Source organism: Dunckerocampus dactyliophorus, chromosome 1, assembly GCF_027744805.1.
Source record: "Dunckerocampus dactyliophorus isolate RoL2022-P2 chromosome 1, RoL_Ddac_1.1, whole genome shotgun sequence".
In the NCBI taxonomy this organism is placed as follows: domain Eukaryota; kingdom Metazoa; phylum Chordata; class Actinopteri; order Syngnathiformes; family Syngnathidae; genus Dunckerocampus; species Dunckerocampus dactyliophorus.
Genome location: NC_072819.1, coordinates 7,943,126 through 7,958,473, shown reverse-complemented (window position 1 = coordinate 7,958,473; position 15,348 = coordinate 7,943,126). Strand labels below are relative to the sequence as shown.

Here is a 15,348-nt window from a genome sequence, read left to right as displayed (position 1 = left end):
TTGAGTCGTGATAAGTGATACCACTGATTTACTTTAAAATGACTAATATTGAGGTATAGCTGTATTATTTACAATATTGCAAAACTAAAACCTTAAAAAAAATGACAAAATCATATAAAATATGCGAAAATGGTGTTTTTAACAATTTAAAAACGAAAAATACAACCATAAAAGGTAGCTAATTTATCAGTGCTCTTATATAAATGTCATTGTTTGAATGTGCTGCTGCATGTTGTTAAAAAGCACGCTCACATGGATACCATCATACATCATAAATGTCACCGTTTAATAGGATGTCGCGTACAACCTACATGAAATGTGTTGTGACCCTAGTTGACCACTAGAGGTCGCCAAATGTTCAAGTAGAAACGGAACGTAGAACAGTCTGGCATGTTCAGTACATCTATGCTTTAAGCGTAAGTAACCATACAACACAAGTTTGTTGGTACCTCATGTTCAAAGAACATGTGCATTTATAGGGAACGCACACACATCCACACAACATTATGGACTATTGCATAAACTACCGCACTTATAATCAGCAATATTGAGAAACATGATTTTATAGAAGTCAACAGTCCTATGCTCATATGGATATTCATGTAAAACATCTGATAAAACGAATGAAATGTACCAATAACAGGCCGTATTCAACCACAACAAAACAGCATGATTTAGTCATATTTTGGAAAAATCATGAGTGGAACCGCAAACTTTTAATTTGCATTTTATGTGGTGAACCAAACAGTGCTTATGACTCGTAAGGACTCGAAAATTTCAATCCTACGACTTGAGACTTGCAAAAACACTTACTTTCGGACTTCACTGTGGAGTTGACAAGTTCTCCGTGCCTGTGAGTTTTTTGGGTTTTGAATCCTATCCAAACACGGACATACCCCACTGCTTGATGTCCGTGGGGCATTGTGGGTACTTCTGGAGGGCCTCCATGATCTGACTGTGGTCCAGCGCCAGTCTCATCAGCTGGTATTCCCTCTGCGTTCTTGCCGAGGAGCCATCTACCGGTCGGATCAGCTCCAGCTGCTGCAGACGCTCGAAGGCCTGCGGGAAAGAATGAGCTGTAGATGAGGATGCTTCTGCGTCACAAGCCATGAGCGTGTGCACCGACCTTCATGATAACCGCTTGCTCAAAGTTGTACACGGAGTTGGACTTTCTCTGCAGGAACTTCTTAAACTCTACAAAAGATGTTTGGCTTTTTAAAAAATAATTTTAAAAAAAAGAAGAAGAAGAGGTTGATCTGTTGGTGCGTTCATCACAGGTACCGTTGTGGACCATCTGGAGGTTGAAGGGCTCTCCTTCGTAGACGTCGTTGAGATGTTTCATGGCAATGACCAGGCACAGCTCCAAGATGGAAAGACCTGAAGGAAAGGCAACGTCAAGGTTCTTGCTCCGTGCCAGTCAAGGTTCTGTTGAGCGTGTTACCATGGAGTATGTTGGACTTGGCGTCGCTGAAACACAGCCTGCTGGCTTCCAGCACGTCTGCGGGTTTGATGGTGGGATTGACGACAGAGACGCGACTGACACACAACATCTGGAAGGAAACCAATAAGCTTGAACCATCCGATTCAGTGAGGTCGTTTTTGTACGTATGTTTGCCCATTTTTTGTGCAACTTCCTGTCCACAATGAATGATGCATTTGTATAAAAGTGTTACATTCAATGTGACATGCAGTAATCCCTCGTTTATCACAGTTAATTGATTCCAGACCCGACTGAAGTTCCGACAAGCAGGGTTCCTTATTTATAAATGCAATATTTTAGTAGTTTGAGCATCGAAAACCTGTTTACGACCTTCTAAATATGGTTTATAACATTATCAGAGCCCTCTAGACATGAGCTAACAGCCTTATAGTCACCTTTACACTCCTATTACCCACTATAGGAGACATCATAAGAGAAAACAAGACATATTATAGATTCACACATTAGCATTGGGAAAGAGCCTTGTTGTTCCTTATTTCCAGGGTCTGGACAGCACTTCCTGCGGTGGCTATTGCCTCATCAATGTAACATTACTGGCACCTAGACACCAGTGTACAATACTACATATTGCAATGTGTCGTCTGAATGCCTGATATTTGTATTTTGCTTCATTTAGTCACTTTATGCATGCTTGAATATGTTTAATTTAGGCCCAAAAATAATAAATACGAACAATTTGCTTAAATATGCTTATTTTTGGACTAATAGACCATATTCAGCCACAAAATTGAGGCTGCACAATGTATTAATTGATATTATCCTATATTATAATATTACAAAACTATTTTTTAAACATATTTAAATAAATATTTAGGTGATATATATATATATACACACACACACACACACACACACATATACACATACTGCTCAAAAAAATTAGAGGAACACTTCAAAAACACATCAGCTCTTAACTGGGGGAAAAATGATCTTAATATCTTTCCTGATAATAAGTGGGTGATGTATTAGTAACAAAATGATAGAAATGAAAATGATCACCCTATCGAGGGGGGAAATCAAAGACACCCCAAAAATCAAAGTGAAAAAATGATGCAGCAGACTGGTCCATTTTGCTAAAATCATTGTCCATCCATCCATTTTCTATACCGCTTCTTCCTCATTAGGGTCGCGAGGGCATGCTGGAGCCTATCCCAGCTGACTTCGGGCGACAGGCGGGGTACACCCTGGACTGGTCGCCAGCCAATGGCAGGGCACATATAGACAAGCAACCATTCACACTCACATTCATACCTATGGACAATTTAGAGTCTCCAATTAACCTCACCTGCATGTTTTTGGAATGTGGGAGGAAGCCGGAGTACCCGGAGAAAACCCACGTGCACACGGGGAGAACATGCAAACTCCACACAGAGTCCCATTCTCGTTCGATTCTCCCTGGGGAGAATTGAACCCAGGTCTTCCCGATCTCCAAGCTGTTACTGTGTTGGCCAACGTGCTAACCACTAGACCACCGTGCAGCCCATAAAGGGCCCACAGGGCCCACTAAAATCATTGTAGCAACTCAAAATGATTCTCAGTAGTTTGTGTGGCCCCCACGTGCTTGTACGCATGCCTGACAACGTCGAGGCATGCTCCTAATGAGACTACGGATGGTGTCCTGGGGGATCTCCTCCCAGATCTGGACCAGGGCATCAATGAGCTCCTGGACAGTCTGAGGAGCAACCTGGCGGTGCCGGATGGACCTAAACATAATGTCCCAGAGGTGTTCTATTGGGTTTAGGTCAGGTGAACGTGGGGGCCAGTCAATGGTATCAATTCCTTCATCCTCCAGGAACTACCTGCATACACTAGCCACATGAGGTCGGGCATTGTCGGGGACCAGGAGGAACCCAGGTCCCACTGCACCAGCGTAGGTTCTGACAATGGGTCCAAGGATTTCATCCCGATACCTAATAGCAGTCAGGGTGCCATTATCTAACCTGTAGAGGTCTGTGCGTCCTTCCAGGGATATGCCTCCCCAGACCATCACTGACCCACCACCAAACCGGTCATGCTGAATGATGTTGCAGGCAGCATAACGTTCTCCACGGCATCTCCAGACCCTTTCACGTCTGTCGCATGTGCTCAGGTTGAACTTGCTCTCATCAGGGAAGAGCACAGGGCACCAGTGGTGTAGTTGCCAATTCTGGTGGTCTATGGCAAATGCCAATCGAGCTCTACGGTGCTGGGCAGTGAGCACAGGGCCCACTACAGGACGTCGGGCCCTCAGGCCACCCTCATGGAGCCTGTTTCTGATTGTTTGGTCAGAAACATTCACACCAGTGGCCTGCTGGAGGTCATTTTGTAGGGCTCTGGCAGTGCTCATCCTGTTCCTCCTTGCACAAAGGAACAGATACCGATCCTGCTGAGGGTTGAAGGACCTTCTATGGCCCTGTCCAGGGGAGCATGCCCCGACGTTGTCAGGCATGCGTACAAGCACGTGGGGGCCACACAAACTACTGAGAATCATTTTGAGTTGCTACAATGACAATTTGGCAAAATGGACCAGTGTGCTGCATCATTTTTTCACGTTCATTTTTGGGGTGTCTGATTTCCCCCCTCTATAGGGTGATCATTTTCATTTCTATCAAATGATGTGGCATCATTTTGTTACTAATACATCACCCACTTATTATCAGGAAAGATATTCAAGATCATTTTTCCCCCAGTTTAGATCTGATGGGTTTTCGAAGTGTTCCTTTAATTTTTTTGAGCAGTGTGTGTATATATATAAAATATTTTATTTAATATTACTATATTTATAATATTTGTCTTTAAATCATTGCCTCTGAAAGGCTGCAGTCGGGTGGCTGGAGATCCCTGCTCTAAACCATATATGCCTCATGAAACACATTATAAACTGAGTTTCACACATTAAGAAACAATCACAAGCATACAGTAGAGTGGATCCCCGCACACTCCAACTTTGCATATTTTTGATCAAAGAATTATTGACATTTTTCTCTGAAAATACAGTAGGTGTAAGCCGCAGTGTGAAGAATGTATGCATTATGAAGTCAGTCCAAGTAGGGTGAGCTTGGTCGACATCTCGTTTTTGTAGGATTTAAAGGCAGGAGCGTGTGAGGCGAATTCTCTCACCAGCAACACGTGCAAAGAGCGGAAGTCTTTACTGGAGTGAAAGTGTCTCCGTAAAACCTCCTCCACCGATTTGTCTTCACAAAGATTCTGCACACACGCAAAAAAACACCAACAAACACTCACAAAGGTTTCCAAAATGCTCCGCGACGTTGCACCGATGTCTGTGTCCGTTCTTACCTGGACGCTGGCGTTCCAGTCTTCGGCAAACTTCCTGTCGGGGAAGCCGTCCGACAGGCTGAGCTGGGATCGGACTCGGTCCAGGTACTGAGTGAAGCTCAGGCTGCTGAGCAGGTGGATCTGACGATGGGAAAAACGCGACTTCACCCGCTTTTCCAGAAGCTCCAAGACGTCCTGTGACCCCCACACACAGATGCATAAATAAAAGAACACAGGTGGCGTGGTTCCACACACACACACACACACACACACACACACACACACACAACTCACCAGTCTGCAGGTGAGGCCTACCACAGCCACTGGAGCCTGTGCTGACTGGGACACGTCCAGCAGGTTGTAGAGCAACGTCTGGTTCTTGTGGTGGGCGAACAGGTCAAACTCATCCAGGACAAACAAGACTGGGCGAGTTCTGCTGCGATCACCTGCGTGCATGCACGTGTCAGACACGCAACAACGGTAAACACAGCACAGATACACACTGCTACACACTCTGTTTGTGTTAGTAATTCGTTGTAAAAGATCAGATGAACGCCGAACCGTACAAACACGGAACTATTTTTCCATAGGAAATACAGTGGTATCTTGGTTTTTGTGAGTACAGCGTTCCCTCGTTTAACGCAGGGGCTAGGTTCCAAAAAATACCGGTGTTAAGTGAAATCCGTGTAGTAGAAGTAGTTTTTTTTTGCATTTTTGATATGACAGTACAGACACATGGCATGGAGGAGATTGATTGATTGATAGTCTAGAGTCCTTTAGCCAATTGGGACGCAAAGACAATGCGTGTTCTCCCTTAGCGAAACAGGACGCAGAACACAATGATTCATCCGCTGTTAAAAAAAATAAATAAAATACATGCTACACTGTAGAAAAATTGCGCACAAAAAAAAAAAAAAATGTACTAGCGAGGCCGCGTAAAGTGAACCGTGTTGTAGCGAGGGAACACTGTAATTCCTTCCAAAAGGTTTGATGAAATCCGAAGCCATTTTTCCACATAAGAAATACAGCGATCCTTAGGTTCTCATGAATAATTCCTTCTGAAAGATCAGATGAAAATCGCACAAAAACTGATATTATTTTTCATAGGTAATACTGTGGCTTCTTGGTTTTCTTGATTTCTTCCAAAAGATCTGACAAACCCGAAATGTAGAAGAATTGAAGCGATTTTTCTCATTGGAAATAAAGTGGCATGTCGGTTTTTGTTAGTAATTCATTCCAAAAGGTCAGACCAAAACCAAACCGTATGAAAACTTTAATTTCTTCCAAAAAAAAAAACAAACAAAAAAAAACTCAGACAAAATGTACAAAAAACTAAAAGAAAAACAGTTTCCCCCCCCATAGGAAATACAGTGGTATCTAGGTTTTCAATGGAAATCTATTCCAAAAGGTCTGACGAAAACCGAAACATACAAAAAGCAAAGCAATTTCTACCACAACACAGTGGTACTGCAATTTTCATTATTAATTTGTTCCAAAAGCTCCATCCAGAACCAAATCATATGAAAACTGGATCAATTTTTTCCCCATAAGAAATCATGTAAATCCAATGAATCCTTTCCAGACACCCATAAATGAGGCATTTTTGGTCCCGGATCCATGAGTACAATATTTACGCTAAATAATGCTATATGAGTGTATTTTGGCATTTAGTAAATGTTTTATGCTTCAATGTGTAGTGCCAATACGGGTTTACACTCCAAGCTATTAAATGATGACGTTTAGGACTTATTAGGTTATCATATTCATGTGAACACGTGCAAAATGCATTTCTATACGCTACGGATGCAGAACTAGACGAGGGCACACGAACATTGCGTGGAACCAGGACTATATTTTCGTCAAAAAACGAATCATACAAAAACCGGGTTGTTTGAAAAGCGAGGTTTGACTGTAGTGGATGTGCAGCATGGTTGTGTCGTCACCTGACCTTTCTTCAGTGCCTCCAGCAGGAAAGCCAAGTTCTCTGCAAAGCTCCCCTGAAACCAATCAAGCAACATTTAAGCATTTAAACATCAAATCTTTATAACTACTCGTGTGTTCTAGTTATTGAGTTTTATATGGGTGAGAAATTGCATGTGTAACAACGGATGCAAATGTTGATATCATCGATACAAGCCTTATGGGATTGATATTTTTCAGGTCTCTTCCGTTTATTTTCACAAATATATGTGGGTGGAGTGTTATCCTTAGACACAAGAGGGCGTTGGGAGGCAAAAAGCAAAGGATTTGAATGAGAGCCAATCGTAGTTTTTACTTTTCTTGCGTTATTTTGCTCAAACAATTTTATAGAATAAAACGGAATCATTTTATTGATATTTATTAGATGGTCTTATATTGTTGTGTTTAATATGTCGTTTACAGATAACGTCTGTGGATAATATTTGTATCTTTTTTTATGTTTGTCTTGTGTTTATTGTGATTATACTTAGTATCTGATAAGGCCCAAGCCTTAATATGTAGGAATGAAGGTTTCGTAGATTGTAGTTCTTTGCATCGACCAGCAGAGGGTACAATTTACTCAACTAAAGAGAGCCCTTTGTGTTTGATGTTATTGCCAGTGTTGTATAGAAACAAAGTATAAATACTCTACTAAAGTCTTTAATAATTAATTTCTGTCAGCCCGGCTTTGCGGCTTTGATATCCGTATATGAAAAAGGAAACGGATATGCCACTCGTTACTGTTCGTTTAATTTCCGCAGCCAATGACAGCAAGGAGTACTAAGATGCCGCGAGCCAATCAATCCAAAGAACAAGAAGGAGGGCTGTGACTGGTTGCTTGAGTGAGGCCGCCAATATAAACAAGAACTGACGGCCTGGGTTGTAGCATTTACGTGTTCACATGCTACACAGCATTGACAAAATACTCTAAAGCAAACGGCTTTGACGACATTACTTTTTTTTTTTTTAATGAGTTATTTTGTTGATTAGTTGGCTTCACAGACTGAAATGAAACTTTTTCTGCTGTGTTCCAAATAGGCTGGCGCACTTTCTTTTCATTTTGTATTTGAAGTGTGACCTCAGGCTAAATTAAAAAGTTGTACTTGGCAGTTTTACAAGTAATTTTATTTACATACCTAACTACATGTTTAGTTATACTTGAGTACAATAGATATCACCTACTTTAAGACTTAAGTCCATTTCTGACAAATGTTTCACTTTTTTCCCTGTAAGATATGTTTGCTTTTACTCAAGTATGGCTTTTGGGTATGTTACGTTAGAGTATTACTGTAATAAAGGAAGAGTATCAATGCATCTTCTAATAAGGATGAATTAGGAACATGGGCTCCCATCTAGACACTCACAAACACTTTGTCCCCAACGACATTTTCCAGGTTGAGTTGTCTCGTTATTTCTTTCAGGGCTATTCGGTCGTCAGTCTGCAACAAACCTGCATCAAACAAGACCACAGACGTGTTTGGTTGCACACAAGAACTAGTCTGCCGTGAGGAAACAGCTCACACACACCACTGAGATGGACGTGTAAGAGGTTCTTCTGCACTTCCTTTTCCTGCAGCAGCTCTCTGAGCACACACTTGAGGAGCTGGAGACAAAAGACCCGCCCGCCCCACCAGTGGATGTGTTACTGCACCATACTGAGATGACAGCAGAACATCTGGTGGAGGAATCTCACCGCGGTTTTCCCCGTTCCCCTGGGACCGACGATCAGCACAGAGTTACTTTCCCCGTGGACAGCGGTCCGTTTCAGCAACTCCAGCAGGTGTCTGGAAGGACAACGTTCAATGCGGAGAGATGCAGTGGAAAAGCACAAGGCTTCAGAGAGGAACCCACTTGTGTTGGGCCTCCGACGCCTCCAGCCTGCTGGGGGGTTGCTGACGGCAAAGTCGTTCCCTCAGACACTTCTGAAGCTGTAAAAACATACATGTTCAGATACACTAATGCAATAGAACACCGCAAATTCACACAGTTTTGGTCATTAAAACCATTTTTATTTTTACTGTTTTCTCACAAATTAGGCAGATTTTCCCACAGAAGACACATCTTACTCACCGTAACTTATAAATAGGTCATAATACAGGTAAAAGCAGGGCTCTACGGTACAGTGCAAACGCTACAAATGAGCATGCATCCTCGACAAAGTCAACAAACCTGTGTGATGCATTCCCCAATTGGCATTGGAGCATCATTGGTCCTGCGTTTGCTCATGGTCACGTGACTGCGGGGGGAGGGGGGGGGGGGGATGCGCGTTAGAAGAAAGGCTGTCTCGCAATTTTCACACTTACACTTTACATTTTGAGCGCGTTTGCACTGACAAGTACGGCAATACACCCGGATGTTGCACTCAGTCAGTACGCCCCAAATGGTGAGTGTGCAACGATGGAGCCTCACCCGTCCCACACGGGGAGGGACTAACTTCAGTAGCTGCAATTCACAATTAAAAAGAAGGCAAAGTTAAAATATAGCAAGATAAATATTGCAATTGTCATTTCCTATAAATGCGCAACAACATAATCCAGGTATGTACAAAGTGCGGCCCAGGGGCTATTTAGAGCCCGTGGCTTTTTTTTTTTTTTTTTTAAACAAAAAAACTGCAAAAATTGAAAAATCAGCAGTAATGTTAAAAGAATACAGTAAAATATTAAGAAAAAAACTCATAATATTATGAGGTAAAGTAATGTAAATAACAGAGTTAAAATATCTATATTTTTAAAGCCGCAATATTTTGAGAAACAAACAAAAAGAAATAAAGTTACGTCAGGTTGTAATATTATGGGAATGGGAATATTATAAAGTTACAATATTAGGGGAATAAAGTCTTAATATTGAGCAAAAAATCTACGAAGAAGTTGAAATACGAGTTCTACGCCCGCTTTGACACCCAAATTACTGATGAGCAGAGAGGGTGGCTGGACTTGGGGAGCACACAGGACTCACCTCTCCAGAAGAAGAGCAACGTGACCTGCTTGAATGACTGTCGCCCTATAGCACTCACTCCTATTGTAATGAAGTAGTTTGAAAGGATAGTCATGACCCACATCAAAAAGAGCATCCTGGCTACTGTGGACCCTCTACAGTTTGCATATCGCTAGAACCGGTCCACGGATGATGCAGTCAACACTGCCATCCACACAGCCCTTTCTCACCTACAGGGCCAGGACACATATGTCAGAATGCTATTTATAGACTATAGCTCTGCTTTTAATACAGTCTGCCCCCACAAAGTCACAGATAAGCTCCTCACACTTGGCCTGTCTCCCTCCCTCTGTAACTGGGTGTTTAACTTTCTCACAGGCAGGCCCCAGTCAGTCAGAGTCCACAATCGCACATCCAGCTCAAGAATTGTGAGCACTGGGACCCCACAGGGGTGTGTGCTGAGTCCACTCCTCTACACGCTCTTCACCTACGATTGCGTGGCCTCCCAGAACAACACCAGCATCATTAAATTTGCGGATGACACTACAGTCATCGGACTGATCACTGGTGGTGTTGAAACATCATACAGAAGAAAGGTGGCGGACCTCATAGCTTGGTGTCGTGATAACAATCTCCTTCTCAATACAGATAAGACTAAAGAGATGATCATTGACCCAAGAACAAGGGAAAAGGAGCTGCATAGACCCCTGTTTATTGATGAGACTGAGGTGGAGAGGGTGAAAACCTTCAAGTTCCTTGGCACACACATCAGCGAGGACCTCACCTGGTCTCACAACACCCAACAAATTATGAAGAAGTCCCAAAGGAGACTGTACTTCCTGAGAAGACTGAGGAAATTTGGCATGCCCACCACAATCCTGAGTTGCTTCTACAGATGCACTATCGAAAGTGTCCCTACAGCCTCCATCACGGTTTGGTATGGTAACTGTACAACACGAGATAGGAAGGCACTGCAGCGGGTGATCAAGACCTCACAGAACATTGTTGGGGCAGCCCTCCCCTCACTGCAGGACATTTATAAAACTAGAGCCCTGCGAAGAACACACAACCTCATCAAGGACAGCACACATCCACAACACTCATTATTCACACTCCTACCGTCAGGCAGACGCTACAGGAGTTTGAAGTCCAGGACCACAAGGCTGGCGAACAGCTTTTACCCACAGGCCATCAGGCTTCTCAACGAAGCACTCACACACACCGCACGCAACACACGCACACACTCATAGCACTTCATTTATTTATTTGTATTATTTATTTGTATTAATGTCTCTTCGGTTGTTGTTGCTTAATTTATTGGTATTGATGTTTCTTCTGTTCTTATTCATTTTCTTGTGTTTTCTTTCTTTCTTTTTTGGGGAGAATGAACAAAAAAAGAATTTCATTGCATAGTATAACTACCTGTTTTACTGTGCATATGACAATAAAACTCTTGAATCTTGAAAATATTTTTGAATTAAAAAAAAAAAAGAAGCAAAAATGGGGGGGAAAAGAGCAAAGTTGATACTAATACTTTTTCACTTGTATCACAAAGCTGACATGCAGTTTTTTCGTGAAATACGCGGTATATAACTTCTTACTACAAAATATCCAAGTGGCCCTTGCATCCTTTCATTTTTCAGTATGTGGCTCTCGCTTGGCAAAGTTTGGACACCCCTGATTTATGGAGTGCAACATCCGGGTACTGAAGGCTCACTGCATTTCGCCGTACGTCTCGGTGTGAACGCACTTATGCACTCAAAATGCTAAGTACATTACGGCCACAAAGTGCAAAGTGCAGAAATGTACAACTGAATACAGTCGGTTATTCGCAGATCAACGTCAAGTGGGGTCTGTAAGGAAACGACAAATTGCTTTTCATAATTTAATGTTTGTCTCGACAACTGAAAGAACTGTTCAAAACACTTAATACGTTTTTTTTTAATGATTTGCCTTAACTTGCAGCTATAGCAACAACATCCATAAAAGTAGCTCTTCTGCTTCAAACAGGAAGTCATTGCTGTTAAGCTACAGTATGTCATACAAAGAAACAGTAATGTTAATACTATTGTACCTACATTAACACACCACGTTCATGTTATTACACCCAAAGTCACTGGACAACTACTGTACACAAAACATACCTAAATGCAGCGACTCGGTGGACTCGCAGTCTAAACCTCGGCGGGAAAAGGACGTACGTGTAAAATTACAACTTCCGTCTTTTTTAAGGGCATTTCCGCTGTTGTCGTCGCTGATTGGTTGGACTCTGTTAGCGCCGCTTGTACTTTAAAAAGCGTCCATTCGATGGCGTTGTCAGCAAACGTTCTTTTGCTTTCATTATTTTTAATGGCGAAGGAACATGGCGAGAACGCAACTGAAAGCCTTAAAAAAAAGTTGTCCACGAGGGGGGAGAAAGCGTTTAATGCTATGAAAGAAGTGGGTGCGGGTGTTTTGTATTTGATAACGAACGTAAACAATGTGTATTCAATGTGTATTAAAGTTTGTGACGCTGCTGCGTATACCTGTATGGATAATTACAGAGTCCTGCTTCAGGCGCCGTGCGTTTGTACCTGTCCTCGAAGGTTCTTTTGTAACAACATATAAACTCGGGCCCTTGCTAGCGTCCCCGGCCTTTTTAATCCAACCAATAGCAACTATTTATTTATTTTTTTACCAATAGCAACTAGTGATGACTAGACGAGGCCTGGTGCTACGTTGCGTCGCGTCACATGACCCAAACTGTATCTGCCGTAGTATACTGCCAATGTATTGCTCAATACTGGCACCTGCTGGATCTTAAACATCATTGCAGGCAGCATGTTGAGCGACTCAACCGACATACTGATGGCCTCGTGCAGGGGTGGCTAAACTTTTTCCAGCGAGGGTCACATACTGAAAACTGAAAGGATGTAAGTCACTGATTTAACAAAAAAAAACTGCATCTCAGCTTTGCGATCTAGATGAAAATGCGTATTGTTAGTACGAACTTCGATCTTTGCTTTTTTTTCCCACATTTTGCCGTTTTTTTAAATATATTATAAAGATATTATATTGTAAAGATATATATATATATATACACTAGGTCCCCAACTTACGAACACAATTGGTTCCAGACGACCGTTCTTATGTCGGATTGTTCTTAAGTAGGGGAAAAGGTAATATTACTTAATGATATAGGTACTAAATGTACGTGTATACATATACAGTATATGTGTATGTATGTAAATATGAGTTTGGATGCAATAGTAATATTAAACGAGGATAATTAATGAAAAAAACAATAAAAATGATATAATACGTAATGTTATTTACTGTACCTTTGAAGAGGAGTGGTCGAGCATACGTCGTGGAGGAGGAGATATTGAAAAAAAGGACAAATGGTCGTCGTGGTTAGACTCTTCTAAAAGAGGTAGCGTTCTGTGGGTGGTGTAGAATTAAGCAGGCCTATTAACTCTTCATAAACTTTAATCACAAGCTCTGTCCGGGTTGTATCATAAAGCTATGTAGCTTTTCTTCACTTCTCCTCCCCCCAGTCTGCCTGTAACTGTTGGTCAGTACAGTAGGAGTATAAATAGTGATTGAGCAACTACAAGGCAAAATAAAATAAAATATAGACCAGTTGGCTTGTGTTTGTATCCGCAAATGTTCGCTAGTCGGATGTTCGTAAGTTGGGGACCTAGTGTATATATATATATATATATATATATATATATATATATATATATATATATATATATATTTATTTATTTATCCAAATATTTCAACTTTCTTCTTAAATAATCTTCGTAAATTTTCTTTCTGTAAAATTAGGACTTTATTCCCATATTTAGACGGTTCCACCAACCTAATTACCCAAAAATGACAACTTTTTCTTTTGTTTGTTTCTCATATTAGTGCTTTTAAAAAATAATATTCTTTAATTATTATTATTTAATATTGAGTGTAAAACGTGAAGAGATTTGTCGTTTGGCGAAAAGCTGTATCATGAGAACAGGGCAGCCAGAAGCCAATCGAGACTGTGAGCTACTATGAATGACAATACAGTAATATGGAAGTGGCATTATTGGAAGCGCACAATAAGTGCTGTATGCACACCTTGCAAATCCAACCTACCTTGGTGTTCACAACCTCAGCATCAGCGAGTGACGTGTGGCTGCTTTTTTCCATCGGAGTTAAACAGCTGCTTACTACTTGTTGATGTCCAGGCTGTAGTAATTCTACATTTCATCAACTTTACTTAAAGTTTTGTCAGATCAACCCACGTAGATGTTCGGACTTTTCTGCACCCTTAATTACTGAGAGATTCTATTGATGCACCTTGCGTTTGGCTCATCGCCAACTTTTGGTTTTGTTTCATAACACACCTCATACATAGAAGAGACCCGTACTGACAATTTAGCGACATTGACGCTATATTTAGCGAATAAGCGAGTGCACATTTAAGTGTTTCTTGCGTCATGCACTTATTCGGTAATTAAATACAAGCCATCAACAAAGGTGAAGTATCCCCCGAGCAGGCGAGCGGCAGTTCTTTGGGGGGTCTTGTTGTGGGGTCTTTTGTGACCTCTTGGATGAGTCGTGGCTGCGCTCTTGGGGTCATTTTGATTGGTCTGCCACTCCTGGGAAGGTTCACCACTGCTCCATGTTTTTGCCATTTGTAGATAATGGCTCTCACTGTGGTTCGCTGGGGTCCCAAAGATTTAGAAATGTCTTTATAACCTTTTCCACACTGATAGCTCTGTTATTTTCTTTCTCATTTATTCCTGAATTTATTTAGATATCGGCATGATGTCTAGCTTTTGAGGATCTCTCGGTCTACTTCACTTTGTCAGGCAGGTCCTATTTAAGTGATTTCTTGAATGAGAACAGGTGTGGCTAGAGAAATTGAATTCAGGTGTGATGAACCACAGTTATGTTTTGATAGCGGGATTTGTAGGCGGCATAGGTGGATCCCATCACGTGCAGTAAATAGCTGTCTCTTTTCATACCTTTGGGAAGTACAGAAAAGAAAAGGACATGCACGCTCATGTCTCACATAAGGATTGTGGTTGATGGGCAAAATCTTAAAAAAATGTACAGTTCTTAACACCGGCAGAGAATGCATTCTTAAACTGCTGATGATCCACCTGCAGCTTGCAATGGCGATTCTGGTCAATGAGAAGCAGGATGCTTTCCATTTGCCCAAAGAAACAAAGATTGCCACCCAAGCGACTGTCGTTGTCTGGCAGAGATTCCACTCCTCCAACTCCGGATGTCCTCAGCTACAGCGCATTTATAAATGTTTAAACACTCGGATAATATCGGCGTAATACATCCTGTAGCCAGTAAAGTCGGGACTTCAAAATAAAAGACAGGTCAGTAAAATAACACAGTTGCACTAACTACAGCAGGCTACGCACATACCAGTCAGCAGTCCAGTTTTCACAGGAAATCTATCGTATTTTTCGCTGTTCTTCCGGACGCCCTCCCGTTTTAATAATTTCACGTTTCACAAATAAATTCCTTTTCGGTTCTGCCGGATTTAGCACAGCTTCCGGTCCGCTCGGCAACACTCGGGCAATATCGATATAATACATCCTGTGGCCAGTCAAGTCAGGACTTCACAATAAAATGTACACCTCATTAAAAAATAATTTCCACTGTTCGCCATTAGAGGGCGGTGTGCACCATCGGATGCTTCCTGGCTTTCCCCCCTT

At 41.8% G+C, this 15,348-nt stretch overlaps 1 protein-coding gene across 7 annotated transcripts; it reads right to left on the bottom strand.

Annotated features, from left to right (window-relative positions):
- Positions 1-286: 286 nt before the first annotated feature.
- orc4 (origin recognition complex, subunit 4) lies at positions 287-15,080 on the bottom strand. Of its 7 annotated transcripts, none has more exons than XM_054775897.1 (15): positions 12,175-12,360; positions 11,794-11,823; positions 8,885-8,951; positions 8,567-8,643; positions 8,409-8,499; positions 8,243-8,318; positions 8,080-8,165; positions 6,705-6,753; positions 5,051-5,202; positions 4,778-4,951; positions 4,601-4,687; positions 1,442-1,550; positions 1,282-1,377; positions 1,127-1,194; positions 287-1,059 (listed from the first exon to the last, which is right to left on the bottom strand). In XM_054775897.1, exons 3-15 carry the CDS (start codon positions 8,939-8,941, stop codon positions 877-879), a joined length of 1,305 nt encoding a protein of 434 aa, XP_054631872.1. In that variant the 5' UTR covers positions 8,942-8,951; positions 11,794-11,823; positions 12,175-12,360; the 3' UTR covers positions 287-876. The 7 variants fall into 7 exon arrangements, with proteins under 7 accessions (XP_054631872.1, XP_054631891.1, XP_054631881.1 ...); XM_054775916.1 differs by lacking the exon at positions 11,794-11,823 and adding an exon at positions 9,049-9,157; XM_054775906.1 differs by lacking the exon at positions 12,175-12,360 and adding an exon at positions 9,026-9,157 and having other exon boundaries at positions 11,794-11,854.
- Positions 15,081-15,348: the final 268 nt, after the last annotated feature.